This window comes from Thalassophryne amazonica, chromosome 18, assembly GCF_902500255.1.
Source record: "Thalassophryne amazonica chromosome 18, fThaAma1.1, whole genome shotgun sequence".
Classification (NCBI taxonomy): Eukaryota; Metazoa; Chordata; class Actinopteri; order Batrachoidiformes; family Batrachoididae; genus Thalassophryne; species Thalassophryne amazonica.
In genome coordinates, this window is record NC_047120.1 from 15,402,540 (window position 1) to 15,427,001 (window position 24,462).

The 24,462-nt window shown below is 39.4% G+C and overlaps 1 protein-coding gene across 1 annotated transcript in view; it reads left to right on the top strand.

Annotated features, from left to right (window-relative positions):
* The first annotated feature begins 23,945 nt into the window (after nucleotides 1–23,945).
* The window catches only part of adgra1a (adhesion G protein-coupled receptor A1a), a 46,555-nt gene continuing 46,038 nt past the window's right edge, over nucleotides 23,946–24,462 (top strand). Inside the window, exon 1 of the mRNA XM_034193810.1 lies at nucleotides 23,946–23,999. Coding sequence (XP_034049701.1) covers nucleotides 23,997–23,999 — 3 coding nt within the window. The 5' untranslated portion in view covers nucleotides 23,946–23,996. The remainder of the gene's footprint in view (nucleotides 24,000–24,462) is intronic.

A 24,462-nucleotide genomic window follows, 5' to 3' on the forward strand; every position in this document is an offset into this window, starting at 1 on the left:
CTTTAGAAGCAGATAGCCGTCAAAACCTTTTGAGTTGTGAGCGATGAACACGTATTCCTTGAATTTTCTCGTTCTAAAATGTTTAAAGAAGTGGGCTACGCAGTCTGTCCCCCATGCGCTCCAAAAATCACCCATCTTTGTTACAGCGCTGACGTAAAACGGCACGTGTTCCCCGTTATTATCGACATACGTTTCAAAGTCATAAAAAACATATTTCTCTGAATGCGTCTCTTCAGCTTTGACCGGTGTCATATAGCAGAGGTGACCCTCGCTCGGCTCCTGGAGAGCTTCGCCGCATATATGACACCTCTTCTGCTTACACACGTGCGGAGCGCTGTTTTAGAAAATGCTACGTAATACTCGCGTTTACATCGAGGGCATTTTTTTCTGTTATCACACACATTAACGAACTTACCGGCGGAAGGACAATACTTCGGCTGTTTATGCAGGCTGTAACAGGCGGGCGAGCGACACTTCTTGTTACATTCGCTGCAGAATACCGGGTTATTTTTCTCGTAACACTGCGTGGATTCACAGATTTTACAATATGACGGACAATTATGGGAGGCGGGGTTATTGTACCCCTCAAAGCAAAACTCACATACATATCTCACTCCCAGAAATCTCTTTAAATCGGTGATTCCGTAAAAATGATTATTAAACAGAAAAACGAAAAGAGTTTTCTGCTGCGCCGGTATTCCTGTTTGGAATTTTGTCAGCTTTCTCTCCCCTTCAGCTCTGAAAAACATCACAATTTTACAACCCAGAACGTTTTCAAATTTTCCCACCTGCTCTAAAGATACCGGCATAGCAGCCGTTAATCTGATGCTAATTTGTAACGCCAGCCCACGCTGCTCCACCTCGTGCATAGTCAGATGAGGATTCAATAATTGAATGAGGTTTATCGCGAAACATAAACTGTTGTCAGGATTATACACGATATTAAGGCATTTGGATTTTTCCTCAGAACCTCGTGATGAAGGAGGGCATCTATTCTGTGTTTCCCTGCGCCGTTCTGGTTGCGGATGACTTGGACCACTAATTCCAGAGACTCGTCGGATAAAACGTTGGAATTCGATTGTATCAATCATTCTAGCAGATTTTGGAAGCCCGTCACATCGCCCGTGTCGTTATATGAGCTGATCAAAGCGGCCTCGTTGTAGACTGAGTCCCCACGAATCTCCATTTGGATAAAGTCCCTGGCCCTGGCGTGTGTTAAAGCCTTTTCGACCGAGTTCTGAAGAGTCCCAATGACGTTACGCTAAAATTCCGCGTAGTCAGGAATTTCGTCGACGCGGTGGAAATTTAGAGGCTGCCTGATTTCGATATTGTTAAAAGCCGGTCTCCTGATGACGTTAGCAGCCCCACCGCCCGTCATGGGAGAGTGTCAGCTGGACGCCGGTCGTGCATCACCCCCGCCTTCCATCAAAACAGAGATTGCCGCGTTTATCGGGGTTAAACGAGCTCTGTTTAAAATATCTTCTCTGTGCGCATTGCGCGGGGAGGGACTTCTTAAAGGTGAAAAAACGCGTGCATCGTTAGGCATTTGATTTAATTCATCCACCGCGGATTGGACATGAGGATTAACTTCACACGCAAGGAGGTTTACGGCGTTATTTAGAGGAGTCAGACGTACCTGGTTCAACGCCGCGGGACCGGACTCGTCTGGAGGCGGGGTGTGCGGGGGGTCAGGGGGCTCTTCAGTATCAGACTGGACCGTCAAATTTATCGCGTTAATCGCAGAAATGATGTAGGGGTTAATTTCTTCCGATTCTCATTCAGCCGCCAAATTGTTAAGAGCATCATTTAGTGGTGTTAAACGAACACGGCTTAAAAGTCTCTCTCCGGACTCGATGTTATTTCGAGGCGGCGAATTTAACGCCTCAGGTAATGGGCCATCTGTTCCAGGAGCGCTCCCCGCTGAGTTGATTATTGAAGCGTTTAAATACACGTCCAAAGTTATTTTCCCGACCTGAATTCTCTCCTTCCATCTTTTAAAATCCATACCAGGATGAATCTACCTCAAGAAAATCAATTAATATACCTCTTCAAAATGAATTCTCCCGTTCCATCGGAATAAGAAAAAAAAAACAGAATACACATTTTCAAAAAAGTTGCGAGATGAGATTAATCCCAGCTCAGAATATCTTCGAGCCTTGAGTCTTGATGGAAAATAGACGGCCCTCCCTCCACCGCGTGCTGAAAAAAAGGAGAAAAACATTAGTTATTAAATATTTAAAATAAATAAATACATAAACTCCGACTCCTTACCGTGTAAATCCGTGGATCGTTTTACGGTTCTCTGCCACTGACCCGCTTCTCCACGGGCTGTAACAGAAAAAATTGGGTTATTCCAGAGTTTTAACCGTGATTTAATTTCGGTCGGTGTACTTACATCTGCGTGGTGAAGTCGGGGCTTCCAGTCTTTGAACTTCTTCAGGGGGCTCTGACTTGATTTCTAGAATTAAAATAAATAAATAAATAAAAAGCAGCACCCTCGCAAGCAGATATTCTCTAATATTTCAAATATATTACCGAGGCCAGGTCCGAATGCACTCTGGAGCGTCTGCGTGGTTTTCTCTAAAAAAGACACAGTTTCAGACCGCGTGCATCATTTAAAAACATTTCTATCAAAAAAGATTACTTAAATCACTTACCCTGAAAGCTGATGTGGTTTTCGCACTCTGCTCGAAGACAAGAAAACTTAATTAAACAACATGGTTTTTCAGGACCAGGGGATTTTTGTTTTTACCGCAAATTAATTCTAATTCTATATTATACCCATCGCGGGGTCCAGACGCCTTCACTCTTCACCAGTCGTAGTGGAAATGAGCGGTGAGTCCTTCCCACAGGGGGACGTGACTGAGAAGAAACTTTGTTTTTTCCGCCTTCATCACCTCGGGCGGCATCTCCGATCAGCGGGTGTCCCGCAGCCCCTGATCAACCGGGTAATATCTTAAAAGAAACTGCATCTATCGTGACTAAGAATAAGCTTTGTTTTTCCATCTTCAAACAAGCCCAGCGAACAACCCCGTCATCAGGAAATCGGATGTAATAAAACATTCAAGCTTCAACCAAAGATTCAAGCTTCTCTACTATGTTATAAAAGACCATCCGGCGTGACACCCCCCGCTGCGCAGGTCACACACACACGCACACACACTCCCCGACAGACACACATGCACACAGCTAGCGTCTGCAACAGGTATTACAGCCGTGGGGTCATGCTTCCGTGAGGAGCTCTATGCGTGGGTATTTGACCGTCTTGCTGCAAAGACTTACAGCCGTTACAGCCGAGAGACGGTTATTTTTAACCCTTCTTTAAGTTAAGAATTAAAAAACAGAAAAGGAGACGCATTAATTTAAGAATTAAAAAATATTAAAGGGGTATTAAAATATTCGTGTTTAATCACTAAATTGAAGAAAACCTCCCATAATTGTGCAAAAGATACGGGTATTTTTTAATCCTTCTTTAATTGAGGCATTAAAAACCATAAAAGGACATGCTTTAATTTAAGAATTAAAAAAATATTAAAGGGGTATTAAAGTATTAAATTAGTTCATTCTTTAATACATTAAAAAATATCTAGGTTTTTTTTAATCGTTCTTTAATTCATGAAATAAAATGACATTAAAATATTAGACCCGGGTGGGAGGGGAGGTAGGGCTTGGAGGCGGAGCTTGGGGCGGGGTTAGGGGAGGTGCTAGGGGCGGAGCTTGGGGCAGGGTTAGGGGAGGAGCCAGGGGCGGAGCTTGGGGGTGGGGCTAGGGGGAGCCAGGGGCGGGTCTAGGGGAGGGGGTTAGGGCGTGGTTAGGGGCGGGGCTTAGGGGCAGGACAATATGACATAATCGATTCTGATTGGCTGTGATGTCATAAGGGGTGGGATTAGGGGTGGGGCTTAGTGACGTAGTCTATTCTGATTGGCTGACAGGGCCATAAATCAGTTTTTGACATAAGGTCGCTCAGTTTACTCTCTGATAAACTATTGTAGAGTTTAATTGTACATACATGTGGGTTTATTAAAGGTATTCATGAAGTAGAATATCAGAACAGAACCTTCTGTATTCTCAAGATCAATAGATTTATTGAATGATCAATGTAATTTACACCAGTAAATAAGATATTTATGTCGCTGACATTAATGAGTGAAGCTCCTCACCATCTCACCATGTGATTTAGGTACTTCAGCATTTTTTTCAGTAAAATGGGAGCATTAGCATGGCTAAAACCTTTCAGCTTCTGGCCGAAGGCACATCTGTGCAGTAATCATGCTGTCTAATCCACATCTTGATATGCCACCCCTGTGAGGTGGGATGGATTATCTCAGCAAAGGAGAAGTGCTCACTAACATGGATTTAGACAGATTTGTGAACAATAATTGAGAGAAATAGATCTTTTGTGTATATAGAAAATGTTACAATATTTAGAAAAAGACTGAATACTGGAGGTGATCCTATCTGGATTCTGGATCAGGATTTCAATTTCTATGCTTCACTTTATCCACCTTATTCCGAGCCCCCATGAGGCATTGTGTGAATTATGGGTGAGACTTCTGGTGTGAACTAGAACGGATGACATGAAGAAGTGGCCTAAGATAACATATAGTAGCATTTTTAGCTACTTTCTTAACTCTTGCTTCGGACGGAGAGGCAATGAACAATCTGAAAATCTCTGAGGTGTATCAGGACCTAATAAGGCAGATGTAGAGTAAGGAATAAGTTTATTTGTGTAGCACCTTTCAAGATAAAATCACAAAGTGCTTTCCAGGAATTTAAGAACACAGAAATAAAAATACAGGAACTAAAAGCAGCAATAACATAAAAATATTTAAAAGCAAGTCTGTACAAATAGGTCTTGAGCTTCTCCTTAAAAGTTCCGACAGAGTCCCCAGAACGTAGGTGTAGTGGCAGTGAATTCCACAGTTTGGGTGCCACAACCTCAAATGCACAGTCTCCTTTGGTCTTCAGCCTTGACCTTGGTACAACCAACAGGTTTTGGTCCGGGGACCTGCTTGTCACATACGGGTGCAAAAGTTCACTGATGTAAAGTGGCATTTGACCATGGAGAGCTCTAAAAGTGAATTGGGAGCCAGTGCAAAGAGGCCAGCAAAAGCCTTAACCCTCTGGGGCCGACGCCGTCATATACAGAGGCTAAGACAAAGCTTTACTAAATTATAAATAAGTTTTTAATGATACTTACTTTTTTTTTTTTTTTTTTTGCTGAAAAGTTAACTCGTGGACTTTTGAGACAGCCATCGGCCATCTTTGTACTCCTCATAGAAGCTGTGTGATGACGTGCGCAATGTGAGTGTCCAATCGGAATTGGTTCACCATCACATGGTTTTCCAAAATCCAATTGTAGGGCAGATTTACCTCACGTAAAAAGCCAAAGATCGTTTTCAGGAGTGATATGTTACTAGTTGGCCCATTTGAATAGCCCCCAGGTGCTCCAATGAGTACATACTATTAGTACATACTCAGTGTGTCATGCGCCATTACGCACAGCGAAAGTGAAAGCAAATGGAGCAGACGGAGAGCCTCTGATGACAATCTCACGTGCTCAAACAAAGAGTGCGTAACTATCAGGATTGCTCCACTAGTTTGCATGTGAATGTTCCTAGATAACTCTGTTGCTTTCTTGGCATAAAGCACTGTTTACCATATCAATGGACAACAAAACGCATAGACCTCTTTGTATATATTGTTCAAAATGTGCATTTGTGTTTATTGTTTGAACCTTTTTGTTTTACAGTCTTTCACACAAGACCTCAAATTACCTTTATAAAGTGTCAAAACAGTTGTTTATTATAGTTTGCTGTGTGTTTTGAATAAATGTGTGTGTAAAATTATTTTTCGCTTTATTTTTTTCCTTTCTTATTTCTGATTGTAAACCTTTATTACACTTATAAAACACAACAAAAACATATATATTCTGAAAGCACAGGTTGTCCTGAAAAAAGAGACATAAAACTTGATTGTGGGATGCAGGGAGAGCTTTTAACAGCAATAATAAAACATTTATGCCAGGCGAGTGAACTGTCCAAAAAAATGCCCTCGGACCCCAGAGGGTTAAAGTCCCTGATCACTGAGCCTGGATTTGAGTTTCAGCATCAGGTGAAATACAAACAGCAGGGTGTTCATGCATCACATGTCAAGGCAGATCTCCAGGTGGGTAACTTTAGTTAATTATAATGATTGAACTAATTTGACATAATACATGTGAGCCTTCATTAAAATAAACTCTAAGTCATATTTTTACATTTTATTTTATATCCCTCCAGGTCCATTTGACAATGATGTGTCTGTGGCTGGTTATCTGGACACCAGCTGAGCTCCTGGAGTTGGACATTTCATTTGACAAAGTCTTTACAGACACACACATGAAACACATCTAGAATTTCTACTATTCTCACATGCTTCCAACATTAGTGGATGAATTTGTTGCAAAGAAGGTTCTGCTCTGCCCCAGATATCTGAATCTCTTAAAAATACAGTCAGCACTTAGCAGGTGTAATGTGTGTTATAGACAACAAAAGAGCACTATGAAGGAAAATAAGGAAGGATGGAAATAAGACACTGTCAATTGAAAATTTTCCTTTTTATTGTTACAAGGAAAGTAAGTCCCTTCGGCTGCTCCCTTGTTTGCACTCGGGGTCGCCACAGCAAATCCAAGGTGGATCTGCATTTTGAATTGGCACAGGTTTTACGCCGGATGCCCTTCCTGACGCAACTCACATGATATGGAGAAATGTGGCAGGGGTGGGATTTGATCCCGGAACCTTCTGCACTGAAACCAAGCGCTTTAACCACTTGGCCACCACGGAAAATGGTGTTTTAAATACATTTTCAATATATGTAAAAAAAAAAAAAAAAAAAAAAAAAAATCTGTGTTTTGACTCACTTCTTGAATCCAGGTTCTTTTGCTTTTTGTAAAACTGTCCCTGTGCAGTCAGTTACACAGGTTGTGTTAGCAATGTGCTCTTTAAAAACTCTTGGCAATGTTGCTTTGATTGTTTCACGAGGCAACCACAAAGAGAGATCCTTCATGTGTTCACACATAATGTCTACCCACAGTCCCACTGTCTTGCTTCCCTGATCTTGTGATATTTTAAATCTGTGTGGTAAATCAGCCATGACAAAGTTTTGTCTTAGTTTTATCAAAGTCATTAGAATTTGGTCCACAACTGGGATTGATGGTGAAGCTGGGCCACATGGTTGTAGGCAGGCTACAAGCAGGGGTGTAGCACCAAATTCTGGGCTCTAGGTACTAGCCATATTGAAGACCCCCCCCGCACACACACACACACTGTTATGTTCTTTTTTATAAATGCAAACACCAAATTTCTAATGCATAGTCAAACCAGGTCTAAATCATGTATACGTTAGATCACACCTGGGAGTCAGAACCCTTTTTAAAGTTGGGGGAGCAATATTGAGTTGAGGGGTCTGGGGGACCAAACTGCAGGAATGCACCAAATTGCACCATTTTCTAGAAAAATGGTGCAATTTGGTCCCCCAGACCCCCCAACTCAATATAGCTAGCTTTCAAGCTCACCTCTCTTTTCAAAGAATTTGGTTAGCAGCTGCTTTCCTTCATTTAGTTTTCTTTCCCTGTCCTTTTTTTCTCTTCTTTTGTGAAATCCAGACTTTGATTTTTTAGGAAAGACATATTTTATTTCAGCCTAAACACTAGGGCTGCAACTAACGATTATTTTAATAATCAATTCATCGGTCGATTATTTTTTCGATTAATCGCTTTGGGTTATTTTACTTGCATGTGAGTTTTGCCATTATTTCTTGAAGTGAGTTATTATTAAAAGGACTTTATCACGCAAACATCAGCGTTTGACCTTGTAACAAAGTTATGATGTTATATTCTCGTCAAAAACATACCTGGAGTAGTGTTTTGTTTTATTTTGCACATATACATCATCGACACACCACAGACATTTCTATCAGGTTTCACCCGATTATGAGCATTTTTAGATGCCTACAGCAAATATCTCAACCACTGACAACATATTACAGCAAGAGTCCACGAAAGTATTTTAAAGGCCTGACTAAAGTGTAATATGTGATCTTTAAAAACATATTTTCATTAAAAAAGACACAAATGTGCAGTTAACGGCATTTTATTTTTTCTTGTGCAAAAACACAGATTAGATGTGGTTTGACCAAAACAAATTGTAATTAAACTTAAATAAAACAGGAGTGAAGTGGAGGTTTAAGAGTCACTAGGTGTTCACAGGAAACAGTTATTTCTATATTTATTTATTTATGTTCATTATTAGTTGGATTTGTCTTTTCTGTTGTGTTTAATCAGGTTCTTTTGTTTCCTTCTCTAAAATTGTATTGTAGCATTACTGGTTATTATTACTATTATTGTTGTTGCTATTATTACTAATATATAAATAAAAAATAAATTAAAAAATATTACAATTTGTAATACATTTGACTCTTTTACGACAACAAACACTGAGCTATGAATTATTATACAGAAAACATATGTGCTGACAGCTGCAACACCTTAATGCTAATTTCAACATTGAAAACGTCATAAACATGCTAACAAGTTAGCTTCGGTCCCGTTTTTAAGTTATAAAATACATCTATCAACTGTTTCCGACCATAACAGGTCAGATTAACATGAAAAGGTAACTATTAGTCACAGACATCTGCTTTTTAGGGTTTTAGTGGGGAAAAATTAAGATAAAGCGAAATAAAACAATGATTCAACAAAGCGAATCACTGCTTCGATTGGTTCAAGGTTCAAAGCAAAGCTGCGCTGCAGAAACGGTTGATTTATATGGAAGAAATGAAACATTTGCGGTAAAACAAAGTTATTTAACAACTAATCAATGACTAAATTAGTTGACAACTATTTTAATAGTCAATTAAATCAATTCGTTGTTTCAGCTCTACTAAACACCTCCTCTTTGTGTCAGATCCTGTTTGGGATGTGTGTGTGTGGGGGGGGGGGCAGAGTGCCGCCTGTGCGCCTGGGCTAAACCATTGTAGAACTGTGCAGGGGTGGAAGGGCCCTCAGAGATCTTTCAGTATTATTGTTATAGTATTATTGAGCAGAATTATGTTTTGCAACATTTATACATTCATTCTAATTATATTCTTTTACAACATGAATTGTATGGACATTAATAACATGCAACACAAAAATGTATTTAATGCCAGTTTTTTGTGGGCCCCCATGCTCTGGGTCCTGGATATATAGTACCCTTTACCACCCCAGTCCCACGCCCCTGGCTACAAGTGTTTTAAATCAGTGGAATCAATGCATACAGAAGGGAGTCTGCATCACTCTCTAAGATGCAGTCAGCTACAGGGTGTGGCGGTCCTGGTGGTGGTGGATGCATTTCACACGTGATGGCGCGCCCTTTTGAACAGGTGTGATCCTCCATCCCTCGGTCTGACAGCTTTTAGGGGGGGAGCTTCGTCCCCCCCCATCGCCTTTTTAAGCATGTTTTTTTTATTTGCCTCTCATGTGCCTGGAAGCTCCTCACCATCTAACCATGTCATTTAGGTCCTTCAGACTATTTTCAGTAAAATGATTCTTGGGAGCATAAGAATTGCTAAAACGTTTTAAACATTTTTCTTTTTTTGCCTTGCAGCTTCTGTGGGGGCTCCACCCCACAGACCCCCCTAATTACAGCCCTCTTAACCCCCTGCCACTTTACGCATTTTTTTAATATACAGTAGATGAAAATTAATATTCAAAGTTTTCAGCTAGTTGACAGTAGGGCTGTACAATATGGCCAAATTATCGTATTTCAATATTGTCATATCAATATGATATACGATATGATTATGATTACACACAAAGTGCAACAACAGTGAAAATTAAACATTCTTAAACAAAACAGTAATAATACCACACTCATTTTACACTCATCCTAAGGTTAGGATACAGTGCCCTCCAAAAGTATTGGAACACTTGGAATTTCATGCATTTTAATTTGTTTAGGCCATTTCAAATACAAGAAATACAAAAAATATAAAGAATAAAAATTTCTAAAATAATCTTCCTCAAACTCAAACTGAAAGCAAATCTCTAAAACCTGATTCAACCTGTAAATAATAATCAGTTTTATTGCCAGTTTTCTACACGTCAGGGGATGGAAACATGAACATTTCCAAGTCACTGAATATGTCTTGGACTTTATTTACATCATCTATGAAGGAATACAAAAGTTTATTTCACCAAAACATAAAATCTAGGCTTTCATCTCAAATGTACTTTTTGTCAAATTGTAGCTGAATGTTCAGGTCTTCTTTTAAGAAAATCCTCCATTGCACCACTTTGTCAGGAAGCTGGATTTTATATTTTTAATAAATTTATATCAAGTTGTAGACATTTGCTTTCAGTTTGACTTTAAGGAAGATAACTTTAGATTTATTTATTTATTTGTATTTGAAATGGCATAAACAAATTAAAAAGTGTGAAATGCCAAGTATTCCAATACTTCTGAGTGCAATTGAGAAACACTCCGTAGCATGTGTATTTTTAAATGAAATACATTGTCCTGATGCCACTCAGAGCAAAATTAAGAGGTTATTTAAGTCCTTCAGCCAGCAAAATTAAGAGGTTATTTAATCAGCAGCTGCCTGCTTGTTTAAAAATCATTGGAGACACACACATATATAAGGCAACCCGAATTAAAGAAGAAATACACTTTTTTGGTGTCATTATTAGTCCATGGTTCAAACGACGAGTTCAGTTCAAATCTGAAACAAACATTTTTCTTCTTCTACTAAGGTGGATTAGAACTTTTTGTGGTACACAGCACCAACTACTGGACAGGAGGAACCTAGCAGTCAAAATGACTCACTAATTTGAAAATGCAGCTCTTTTCAACCAGATGTGTGTTGCTGTGACATGTCAATCATGTGTGTCCAATCAGATTTCAGGGGGGTCCAGTGAAACCCTGGCCTCCGCTCTGGCTCCACCCATGCCAGGAAGTGTTCAACATTTGACATTTCCTGTTTCACTGTGGACTCAAAATTTGGCACTTCTTGTTTCAGTGTGAACTTGCCTCTGAGTTCCCGTGAGATTCCATGGGATCTCGTCTGTCAATCCAGGAAGTGTCAATCCAGGAAATGTTTGACATTTGACATTTCCTGTTTCCCTGTGGACCCATAATTTGGCACTTCCTGTTTGGGACTCCCTGTACCATGAGCACAGCGGCGTGAAGCTCGTATTAAGACTGAGTACGTAACATTTAATGGTGTTGTAATTGTGTCTCAATAGTCAGAACAAAGTTTCAAACTTTTCAAATTTTTGTGTTAACTAATGTTCAGAAAAAAAGTGTTATGGTTATTAATTAAGACTTCCAAAAGTGGACACTTTATGGATAAATACATGTTTAAAAAACAGTTATGGGTGAAAATGCATTGAAAACAGGTTTAAAGGTGAAACGTCTCTTTCTAGACATTGAATTTTGCATTAAGGCTGATTTTCAACTGGATTTGCATTGCCAGTTTTTAAAAGATAAATACGGATGTGTCTTTCTTCTTAGGCTCCAAAATTATGATTTACATATTTACGTATTGAAAAATGAAAAATACTATTAAAAATCGTCTAAATTGGAATGTTGATTAAATGTCTACAAATAGACGGTGAAAAACACCTTTCATTTTTGAACCATTTTTGAACTTCTTTTCCATGGTGGGCGAATATATATTTTAAATGTCTTTTTATCTGGTTCACTTCAACACATTGTCCAATGATGAACAACGAAAGCAAACAGTGAGTGTGAGATTTTAAAAAGCTGGCGTGTCGTGTTTATTCTCTTGAGATAGGAACCATCATGTTTGATCCATTCTGGGCATGAGCAGAGGCAAACATGAAAACAAGCATCGTGGGTAGATTTTAAGGCGCACACCCTGAGGAAACAAGGACACATCAATTCCACGTGAATGCAGAAAAAAAAAATATGTGAGGATGTTTTGGTTTGCCTGCATATGATCTGTAGTGATCCTGCTCTCAGATGTCTCTTGATGTTCTTAGTTTTTGGCAGAGATTCAGCAGCATGTCTGAAATGAAAACAGTCCAGCTGTTCTTCTGTTACTTCACTGGTGAAACATGGGAAACCTCCAGCATTAGCCAGTCAAATATTCTGGTGGCCACTGCCATCTAGTGGTGATTATGGAAATAAAGTGCAAAGGAGAAATTTCAGCCCATTTTCTATACCAACGTACCCCAATTAAGGGTTGGGGGCATGTTCTCCCCATGCAAACCCCACACAGAAAGGACCAGGCGGGAAGTGAGCCCATGCCCTTCATGCTGTGAGACAACACTGCTAACCACAAAGCCACCCTCCTATTTAACAAACATTTAAAATAATACCTCCTTCTTGCACACATAAAATAATATTAATATGAGTGAAGTGCGGCGCAGTAGCATGAGCCTCGCTCATGGCACACTGTGGCCCAAACATGAAGTGCCAAATTTTTAATCCACAGTGAAACAGGAAATGTCAAATCTCAAACACTTCCTGGATTGACAGACAAGATCCCATGGAATCTCGTGTGAACTCAGTGGCCAATTCACACTGAAACAGGAAGTGCCAAATTTTGAGTCAACAGTGAAAGTGGAAATGTCAAAAGTTGAACACTTCCTGGCATGGGTGGAGCTAGAGCGGAGTCCAGGGTTGCACCCCTGAAATCTGATTGGACACACATGATTGACATGTCACAGCACCACACGTCTGGTTCAAAAGAGCTGCATTTTGAAATCAGAGAGTCACATCGACTGCTAGCTTCCTCCTGTCCAGTAGCTGGTGCTGTGTTGCACAAAAGGTTGTAATCCACCTAAGTAGAAGAAAAAAATATTTGCCTCAGATTTGAACTGAACACATAGTTTGAACCATGGACTAATAATGACACCAAACTTATGGGTGATTCTTAGATTACAGGCACTTATTATGTCCTTTGAGCATATTGTATGAAAAACAGAAAAAAGGGGAAATTTCACACTTTTATAGTTATCTTTTACAATGAAAGTGTGTTAAGAAATTTGTTCTAGTAGTCTATGATGACTTTTTCATCTTTTTTCAGCATCATTATATGCAAATATTGCCATTTTGTGCTTGTCCCACACCCAGACTTTTGATCTTCAATGATAAAAATGAATGGTAAAGAAACATTTTTTCTAATGTTTTAAAATATCTCTGAATAAAATATCAGTAAAATAATCAAAACATAATTAGGGTATTCAATGTCATACAACTGTTGTGATTTTTTAAACAAAATGTAGTTGTCCCACACTATTGCCGTAATTTCCACCACAACACTGTAATGTCCCTTTAAACAGTTTGTATGAAAGATTGTTTGGGTAGTTTCTATGGAGATAAACAGTGACATCAGAGCACATGTATATAGCGCCAAATCACAACAAACAGTTGCCCCAAGGCGCTTTATATTGTAAGGCAATGGTGTGGTGGAAATTACATTTACAAGGCCAATAGTGCCCGTAGTTAAAGAATCACCCTTATATTGGTAAGTAAACGACCATATTTTATGCCAGAAATGAGGTCCAGGTTGTTAAAAGTGGCATTTCTTCTTTCATTAAATAACTTCTTAATTTTGTTGTCTGAGTGACACACCAGTGACAAAACCTTAGATAAATAAATCTAAAGTTATCTTCCTTAAACTCAAACTGAAGCACATCTGTACAACTGGACATAAATTAATTAAAAGTATAAAATCCAGCTTCCTGATGAAATGGTGTAGAGGAGAATTTTCTTAAAAAGAAGACCCGATAGTTCAGCTACAATTTGCCAGAAAGTTAATCTGATATGAAAGCCTAGATTTTATGTTTTGGTGAAATAAACATTTGTAGTTCTTCATAACTGATTAAATAATTGATTGATTAAATAAAGTCCAAGACATATTCAGTGACTTGGAAATGTTCTTATTTCCATCCCCTGACTTCTCTGAAGAAAACTGGCAATAAAACTATTATTTACAGGTATTATCAAGTTTTAGAAATTTGCTTTCAGTTTGAGTTAGAGGAAAATAATTTTAGAAATTTTTATTCTTAAATATTTTTTTTGTATTTCTTGTATTTGAAATGGCCTAAACAAATTAAAATGTGTGAAATACCAAGTGTTGCAATACTTTTGGAGGGCACAGTATCCTAACCTTATGATGAGTGCAAAATGAGTTTTGTATTTTTACTGTTTTGTTTAAAAAATGTTTAATTTTCACCATTGCTACACATTGTGTGAAATCATAGTCATATTGTATATCATATTGATATGACAATATTGAGATATAAAAATTTGGCCATATTGTACAGCCCTATTCTCAACTACCTGAAAAGTTTGGATATTACTTTACACATACATAAAAATGCTTAAAGTGGCAGGGGGTTAAGAGGGCTGTAATTAGGGGAGTCTGTGGGGTGGAGTCCCCCCTCCCCCGAAGCTGAAACATTTTTTGCCATGTTAATGCTCCCCTCAAGCATTTACCAAAAAAAAAAGTCTGAAGGACCTAAATGACATGGTGAGGTGCTGAAGAGCTTCTCTCATTCATGTCCGCAACATATACATATTTATAATAATAATAATAATAATAATAATAATAATGAGGCTTATCTTCATAATTAACTGGTTTATTTAATGGAGAAAAAGAATCACATTTGATTTCATTGGCATGGGAATGCTGGTAACATTTCAGTTTAGATTTTCTTTTCTCCCAACAAAAATTAGGGAGAAAAATATTTCTGTCAAACCTAAAACTTTTGCAGATTAGTTAATGCTAAGTATTTACACATTTATCCTAATATTTACAAACATCAAGCTAAATTTATATCTAAATGTTAAGACAAATATTCACCTTAATAAAAGAGCTAATTGTTTCTCCCTGAAGGACAGATTAATAAAGCGTCTAATGACAGATATTTAGCTTGTAAGGGCATGTTTATTCAAATTTACAATTCATGCATGTTTTGTATAAGAGTTATATTGGAGCCTGCTGTCTTTTGATGCCAATTTCAATTGCAATTTCAGGGCCAGTTCTAAAGTATTTTAAATAATAATAAATAAATAAATAAAAATGGCTCTTTGTGCAAAATTTTGTTGTTTTTTTTTCTTGGGGGGGGGGGGGGGGGGGGCTTGGAGGGGACTCGCCCGGGGATAAAATACACCATAAACAAATATAAACATTTATTATAAACACAACAAGGGATGATCTGTTGAAACTTAAAAAGGTCAAGACCCACTTGTACAGATTTGCTTTTAACTACTTTTTTGTTACTGCTGTTTTAATTTCTGTTTCTCTTATACTTTTTCACTGTAAAGCACTTTGTGATTTTATGTTGAAAGGTGCTATATAAATAAACTGTACTTACTTGATGGTTATTTGTCAGCACATGTAGTCATGTGACATAAACCTCATGATGAAATCATTTTTTAATTTAGTCATTGCAACATTTAATTATGTCCTCATTGACTATGTAATTGCTTTTAATGTTGTAATCATGACAGACTAATTACTAAAATATGAATTTGACTATTGTTATGATTGTGAATGCTTTGAAATTGTGCACAATGGGGGCAGGGCTTCTTCTACCTGTGCAAGTGTCTTATTGATTGAACTTTGACTTCATGGACATGTTTAATGATTCATTTATTTACAGTAATGTTAAAATATAAAATAAAACAGCCTTTTCAAATTAAAAACAATAGTTGCTCTTTAAAGAGCCTTTCTTTTATTTAGAAGCCTTTTAGCAGTAGTTGTTGCTTTTCAGAGAAGACAGGTGAGCTGGACCCCCAGCACACTTAACCAAATGAAGGTCTCCTTTGTAGCTTCAACCTCTTGAAGTTTTTGGAGACACTTTCATCACATTTTGAAGAGCAGAGATGTTCTCTTTTTCCTTCTGGACTTCAGGTTTTGCTGTTCAGCTCCATCACTGGAAGTTTTGAAGTGCATCTGCACTCACAGAAATATTTAACCCTAACTTTTAAGATTTATGTAATTTTATTACATGTCAAATTCCCATTTACTTTTTTTTTTTTTTTTTTAGATAATTTTAATACAAACCTACCAAATAAACCTTACATGGTGCATATTCATTACTGTAATAAATCCTATTTCTTTGAAATGCATAATCCTCAGCTTTATGTATTTAGTATTAATAAAAAATAATTACTCTAAATCAGTAATAATGACAGTATTTATTTAAAATACATAAAGTATATTGTTTGAATTGCATAATAATTATGTTACCTATACAAGATAAATGGCATAGGTAACATAATTATTAGCTGAGGATTATGCATTTCAAATGAATAGGATTTATTACAGTAATGAATATGCATCATGTAAGGTTTATTTGGTAGGTTTGTATTAAAATTATCTAAAAAAGTAAATGGGAATTTGTCATGTAATAAAATTACATAAATCTTAAAAGTTAGGGTTAAATATTTCTGTGAGTGTGTATTTACATGGTTCTCTGCACAGAAAATGTTGAAATGTTCCTGATGTGGGACAAGTAAAGAAATATGTTTCTTAAAATATAAAGAATTATATAACAGCTGAATAGATTCTTGTCTTTTGACTGGTGGATTGTATATCAGGTGACATGGATTATTTGTACCTGTATTTTTCCATTGAGTTCCATATACCATGCAATGCTAATGCTATTTAGTGTGCAAATTTGGTACTATACAATTCGCGCACACTCTGACCACCACGCGTGCTCACCATGCACGCACACTAGCAGCTACAGAGCTTAGCGGCTTATTGACACTGCTCATTTTTTAAAACAAAAGAAAAAACAAATCCAGTATGCTGTAAGACATCTGGAGGCATTTGCAATATTTGCTGGGATGTATCTAGGTAAGTAGAACTGCCGTTGGATAAGGAGCTCAACAAATTTCTGTCAAAAATTGGATGGCAGATGGCAGTGGACACAAAGAAGTCATGGCGTCAGCTATGGACTACATCATCAGGATTGTTTTTGAACTATCTGTCTATTTTTACAAGTTGACTGGGAACAATTTTGGATTGGACTGGACTGCTATATTTAAAATTCATGTTGGACTGTTTTGAACCTCTTGACATCAAAGGACCAACGACGCACACCAAAATGTAAGTCCCTGTTCTCTTGTTTATAAATGAATCAAATATCAAATGTAACCTATTTTAGCCATTATATAAAACAAATATTGAATGTTTTTTCATTTCTTCAATGGTAAGAATATTTCTTGAGGTGAAAGATGAAATGTTCTATTCGACGAGGTGAAGCTAGATAGTAAAAATAAATAAATAAATAAATAAATAAATACGTTATTTATAGTTGAGACTTTTCTTGTAGTCAGGGCAGTAACAATTAATAAACTATGGGAACATCCCACTAATCCTAAGTCTCACTAGTCCAAAGGTTCAGGTCAATAAATAAATATATTTTGATGCCACGTTTCAGTAGGCTGCACTACTAGGTGTATAGTTACATGTGCTTTTCGTAGATATAACCACATAGTTATTCACGTCGGTGCCAATGATATTAGGATGAGACACTCAGAGGTCACAAAAATGGACATAGAGAGGACTTGTGACCTCACAAGAAAGATGTGTCAACATCAGTTAATAGTCTGTGGTCTCTTCCCCTCCCAGGATAATGATGAAGTGATTAGCAGGTTGACATCATTGAATAGGTGGCTGGTGCAGTTTTGTAGACAGCAAGGATTTAGTTTAATTGACTACTGGTCTTCTTTTTGGGGTCACTGTGGCTTGCTGATGCCGGACGGCCTTCACCCTACCGGGGAAGCCGTCGCCATCTTACCTGCAAAAATAGATAGAGCTCAACAGGGGGGTTGACATTAGGACTCTACAGCAAGTCATGGAGCAGGTGATTAAAGAACCTGCAGGGCTTACGACCAATGTGGGAATGGAATCCATTGCCTTAGTGGGGAAATTAGTGCAGAAAATCCACTATGGTGACAGTGCAGTTTATGTGGCAGGGAGGGAAATTTATCAGGTTGACACTGTGGAGTGTTTCTGCAGGCATTGTTATGTGGGCTGCCCGAAGAGGAGGTACTGCTGGCCAACGCCAGAGGGCGCCCTGCCTGTAGTCGGGTTTCAGGCACCAGAGGGCGCAGTCACCACCCAGGAGCCAGGACTACCAGCTGTCAGTAATCATCATCACTGCACCATAAAAGCCTGGAGGAGATACCACATCTCTGCCGAGATATCAGTTTACCACTCAGGTAATTCTCTCAGCCGTTGTTACTGTGCCGAACACACATACCTTGTTTGTTCTGAACTTTTTGCAGGAGTACCTGGAACTCTACTTACAGCTGGAGCTGGGTTTGTGGGCGGTGGGGGAGTGACGATCTTCACTCCTCATTCCACTTACGTTAAGTAGTAGTTCAGGCTCTGCCGTTAACTGGTTCCAGAGTTGGAGGTGGAGGTGTTCCCTCCAAGTGGATAAACATTGTGAGTTGCTGACTGCTTCCTGGGTGTCCACACACCCACCATTAACCTGTTTTTGTTCCTGCCAACAGTACCGGATCTGACAGCTGAAGTAGAGGCCACCTGGGGACTCGGGACTTGGTGGCTTCGGTGTACTGCGGGTCTTCGTTGGTGGCGGAACCTTGTGGGCCCCGGCTCTTCTCTGGATAGGCGTCTCCTACCCTCGGGCCTGCCCACACGTCACCTGTTGTATTTTGTAATTGACTGTCTAAAAGCAGTATTCGACCTGTTGTGCACATTTGCCACAATAAATTGTATTTATTGGACTATCTATTGACCGTTCATTTGCGCCCCCTGTTGTGGGTCCGTGTCATTACACTTCCCCAACAGGCATGTCCATAAAGAGCACAGAGGGTTATGTTTTGCAAACCTAATACCCATTACGACATCGGATGACATTAAAATTGAGGATGATAAACTAGCTATTCCTGAAACATCAAATATTTGTCTGCTACCTTCAACCCTCATGGAACTTTTTAAACCTAAACCTAATCTTAGTCATCTTATATATACTACTCTACAACCTCCCCCAAATCCCAGTAGACTAATTGTCAACCCCACTGAAGTCATTAGTTTGGGTCTGATTAACATAAGGTCACTGTCCTCAAATTCATTGTTGATAAACGACCTAATTATGGAGCACCACTTAGATATCATTGGTTTATGTGAAACCTGGCTAAAACCTACTGCTGTGTCCTCCCCTTAAATGAAGCCTACCCACCGGCATACACTTTTAGTCACATCCCTCATGCTATGAAGCAAGGCGGGGGGCTCTAATTTATAAATTTGGGGTTAGTTTATTGGCTGATGGGGTTCTAAAATATAATTTGTTTGAACATATGAGTCTCCACTCTGCCCAGGATACTACTCAACAAAAATATAAACGCAACACTTTTGGTTTTGCTCCCATTTTGTATGAGATGAACTCAAAGATCTAAAACTTTTTCCACATACACAATATCACCATTTCTCTCAAATATTGTTCACAAACCAGTCTAAATCTGTGATAGTGAGCACTTCTCCTTTGCTGAGATAATCCATCCCACCTCACAGGTGTGCCATATCAAGATGCTGATTAGACACCATGATTAGTGCACAGGTGTGCCTTAGACTGCCCACAATAAAAGGCCACTCTGAAAGGTGCAGTTTTATCACACAGCACAATGCCACAGATGTCGCAAGATTTGAGGGAGCGTGCAATTGGCATGCTGACAGCAGGAATGTCAACCAGAGCTGTTGCTGGTGTATTGAATGTTCATTTCTCTACCATAAGCCGTCTCCAAAGGCATTTCAGAGAATTTGGCAGTACATCCAACCAACCTCACAACCGCAGACCACGTGTAACCACACCAGCCCAGGACCTTTGGCACGTTGGAGAGGTGTTCTCTTGACGGATGAATCCCGGTTCACACTGTTCAGGGCAGATGGCAGACAGCGTGTGTGGCGTCGTGTGAGTGAGCGGTTTTCTGATGTCAATGTTGTGGATCGAGTGGCCCATGGTGGCGGTGGGGTTATGGTATGTGCAGGTGTCTGTTATGGACGAAGAACACAGGTGCATTTTATTGATGGCATTTTGAATGCACAGAGACACCGTGACGAGATCCTGAGGCCCATTGTTGTGCCATACATCCAAGAACATCACCTCATGTAGCAGCAGGATAATGCACGGCCCCGTGTTGCAAGGATCTGTACACAATTCTTGGAAGCTGAAAATGTCCCAGTTCTTGCATGGCCGGCATACTCACCGGACATGTCACCCATTGAGCATGTTTGGGATGCTCTGGACCGGCGTATACGACAGCATGTACCAGTTCCTGCCAATATCCAGCAACTTCGCACAGCCATTGAAGATGAGTGGACCAACATTCCACAGGCCACAATTGACAACCTGATCAACTCTATGCGAAGGAGATGTGTTGCACTGCATGAGGCAAATGGTGGTCACACCAGATACTGACTGGTATCCCCCCCCCCCCCAATAAAACAAAACTGCACCTTTCAGAGTGGCCTTTTATTGTGGACAGTCTAAGGCACACCTGTGCACTAATCATGGTGTCTAATCAGCATCTTGATATGGCACACCTGTGAGGTGGGATGGATTATCTCAGCAAAGGAGAAGTGCTCACTATCACAGATTTAGACTGGTTTGTGAACAATATTTGAGGGAAATGGTGATATTGTGTATGTGGAAAAAGTTTTAGATCTTTGAGTTCATCTCATACAAAATGGGAGCAAAACCAAAAGTGTTGCGTTTATATTTTTGTTGAGTATATGTATAGCAATGGTCAGAAGAATAAGAATAAACCATGCTATTTTAGCCATGCGGGCCCATATTCTGAATTCTTAGTTGAATTTGGTGAGTTTATCTCTAATTTGGCAACACATGCAGATAATATTCTGATTGTTGGTGACTTCAGCATTCATATAAATAAGCCTTCTGATCCCCACTGCAAATCATTTATGGACATTATTGGATGAATTAGGATTCCAGCAATGCATTCAGGGTTCGACACACATTTGTGGAAATACAATGGATTTGGTCCTCATTCGCGGTATTGCTGTCACAAATATTGACTTCATGTCTCTTTGCCTCGGTGGTCTCCAATCACTCACTTATTAACGTTACAGTCTCTGTCCTGTGTTTACTGGAACAAAAACCTTATTTATCATTGCGACGACACATCGGCTCTTCATCTACAACTGAACTTGGAGTTAGACTTCCTGATGTCTTAGCATCACTTTTGGAAAATAACCATTCAGTAGATAGTCTTGTGGACATCTTAAACTCGGTGCTCACTGCCACACTCGACATGATTGCTCCACCTATAGCAAAACCACACCCCCCTAAAACACATTCGTCTTGGTTCAGTGATTACTTACATGGCCTCAAGCATAAGGCCAGAGGTCTAGAACGAAAATGCCGTAGTTCAAAACAAGAAGTATTCCACATCGCGTGATGCAATGTTATTCTAGACCAGGGGTGGCCAAGTTCGGTCCTCGAGAGCCACCTTCCTGACACCCTTAGTTGTCTCCCTGCTCCAACACACCTGAATCCAATGAAAGGCTCATTAAAAGTCTGCTAACGAGTCTTTCATTGGATTCAGGTGTGTTGGAGCAGGGAGACAACTAAGAGTGTCAGGAAGGTGGCTCTCGAGGACCGAACTTGGCCACCCCTGTTCTAAACTATAAGCATGCATTACTGGCCACAAAGTGGGCCTATTACTCTGATTTGATCAACAAAAACAAGCATAATTCAAAGTTCCTGTTCAACATGGTGGAAACATTTATTCATGGACAACCACCTGTAAGCTGTTCTCTTTTTGCAGCCCAAGATTTCTTAGATTACTTTGAGAAGAAAATAGATTATATTAGGTTAAATATATCCCAGCATTCCTTAATCCAGCCACTACACCCTGTTATCCAGGTGGGTGCCATCTCTGACATATATCTAGATTCACCAAATTTGAAAGTATCTCACTAGGCATGCTGACGAAATTTGTAATGTCTGCTAAAAGCACAACCTACTTGTTCGACCCTATACTAACAAAAATGTTTAAGGACCTGTGGGGCACTCTTGGGTCCACTTTGTTAAAAATTATTAATCTATCATTACCTCAGGATCTTTTCTTAATGTTTCAAATCTGCTGTGATTAAACCATTACTTAAGGAATCTAATCTTGACTCTAGTGTATTGAAATTTTTTTTGGCCAATATCAAATCCATGATTTTGTTCTAAAATTCTGGGAAAAGTGGTTTCACAGCAGCTCGTGGACCACCTTACTGAGAATAAGCTCTTTGAGCTACTGCAGGCTGCATTTAGAACATATCATTCCACAGAGACTGCTCTGACTAAAGTGCAAAATGATCTTCTGCTTGCAGTGGATTCAGACACCACAAAGGTCCTGGTGCTGTTAGATCTTTGTGCTGTTTTGATGCGGTGGATCACTGTATTCTACTTGATAGGTTCGAGAATCATTTTGGATTATTGGAAATGTCCTTGCATGGTTGGCATCATACCTAACCAGTTGTTCTCACTGTGTCTTGTACAACAACCCTGGTGACATGAGATATGTGGTTCCACAAGGGTCTGGCTTAAGACAGCTGCCTTTCTCCTTTTATATAGCACCCTTTGGGCACATATTGCAGCATTCTGGGATTACCTTTCATTGCTATGCTGATGATGCTCAGTTGTACATGCCAATAACTACTGGTAATCTAGAGGATTGCCTTGTGTCTATGAAAAGTTGGATGTCCAGCAATTTATTACTTTTAAACTTGGACAAGACTGAAATAATGGTTGTTGGTCCAGCAAGACATCAACATCGGTTTGATCAGCTAATGCTTAACATAGGCTCATCATACATCACACTGACAAAGTGAGGAACCTTGGGGTGATTTTTGACCCAATATTGTCCTAGTCCTACACATTAGAGATATTACGAGGACTGCTTTCTTCCACCTGTGAAATATAGGGAAGATTCGTCCCATCCTGTCTATGGCTGATGCAGAGACCCTGATCCATGCATTTGTTTCTTCTAGATTGGACTACAGCAATGCTCTATTTTCTGGTTTACCACAGTCCAGCATTACGGGTCTCCAATTGGTTCAAAATGCTGCTGCCAAACATTTGACAGGAAGTAGAAAGTTCGACCAATTACACCCACTTTGACGTCTCTTCACTGGCTTCCTGTCTCTGTGAGTTTGGATTTTAAGGTTCTGCTATTAACTTTTAAAATGATTCCTAGACTAGCACCTCCCTACTTAGCTGACCTAATAAAACCCTACGTACCGGCCAGGGCTCTGCGTTCTCAGAGTGCAGGACTACTTTGTGTCCCTTCCCTAGGGTGAATAAAAAGTCAGCGAGCCGCAGTGTCACCTCTTATCATGCACCTGTTTTCTGGAATGATCTACCTACGTCAATAAAATAGGCAAATTCTGTGGAGACTTTCAATTCTAGACTTTATTCTTATATTTTATTCTTCCCCTCATATGGCTAGCATACTGGCATAGCTGCTAGAGAGAGAGAGAGAGAGAGAGAGAACTCCCGCCAACCTCTGCCTGTGGTTGGCTTACCATGAAATTTGACTCTTTCTTAGCCAATCACCATCTCCTCCCCCACCGAATAAAAGAAAAAAAAAAAAAGAAACTTTGCAGCTCAGCTGAGAGACAAAACCGGCTTCAACGAGCTTGATGATCTAACGCGCCTCGTTTTATTGCCATTAGAACAACGGCGTTCTCACGATGGACACAGTAATTAGTTAGACTACGCGTTACTGAAAAACAAAACAAAACAAAAACGCTGTTTATTTTAACGGAGTTCGGTTATTCCATCAGTGGTCGTGAAGGCGGCGGTGTTTGGAGACTGAACTGGAGCTCGTCGTCTGAGTGTCGGCAGGAGAAGAGGCTGAATTAAAGCCTCCTGTGAAGTTTTGATGCTGTGACATGGACTCGCAGGACAGTCGGAGAGTCTCAGTCAGTGAAGAGGACGAACTCCGTCAAAGCTCATGGTAAGTTACTCACAAACCTAACAGTTTGCCTGGAACGTGGTGAAAACGTTTTATTGTGCCTGAATTTAAAAGGCAATTAATATTTGGGCTTATATTGGGCTAATATTTGTATATTTATATTTGGGCTAATATTTGGAATCTTTAAATGAGCGCACCAATCACTTTGATGTTTAAGCTTTTGCGGGCGGCCAGCAGGGGTCGCTGTTTCTCCTCTGACTGAAAGTTGATCGTTTGTTTTAAATACTGAATTGCTATTTCTCTTTAATTGAGTATTCATTGTGCTAATAAATAAATAAAAACACAACAAAGCTGCAAGTTACTACCTAGGGGATCCATAGATAGATGGAACATTTTGCTTGCTGCTGTTGTTGTTGTTGTATACACCCGCTGACACTGTTGTGTATGGCAGGGTTTCCCAATCCTGGTCACACACTTTCCATTTACCCCTGAAATTATGAGCAGA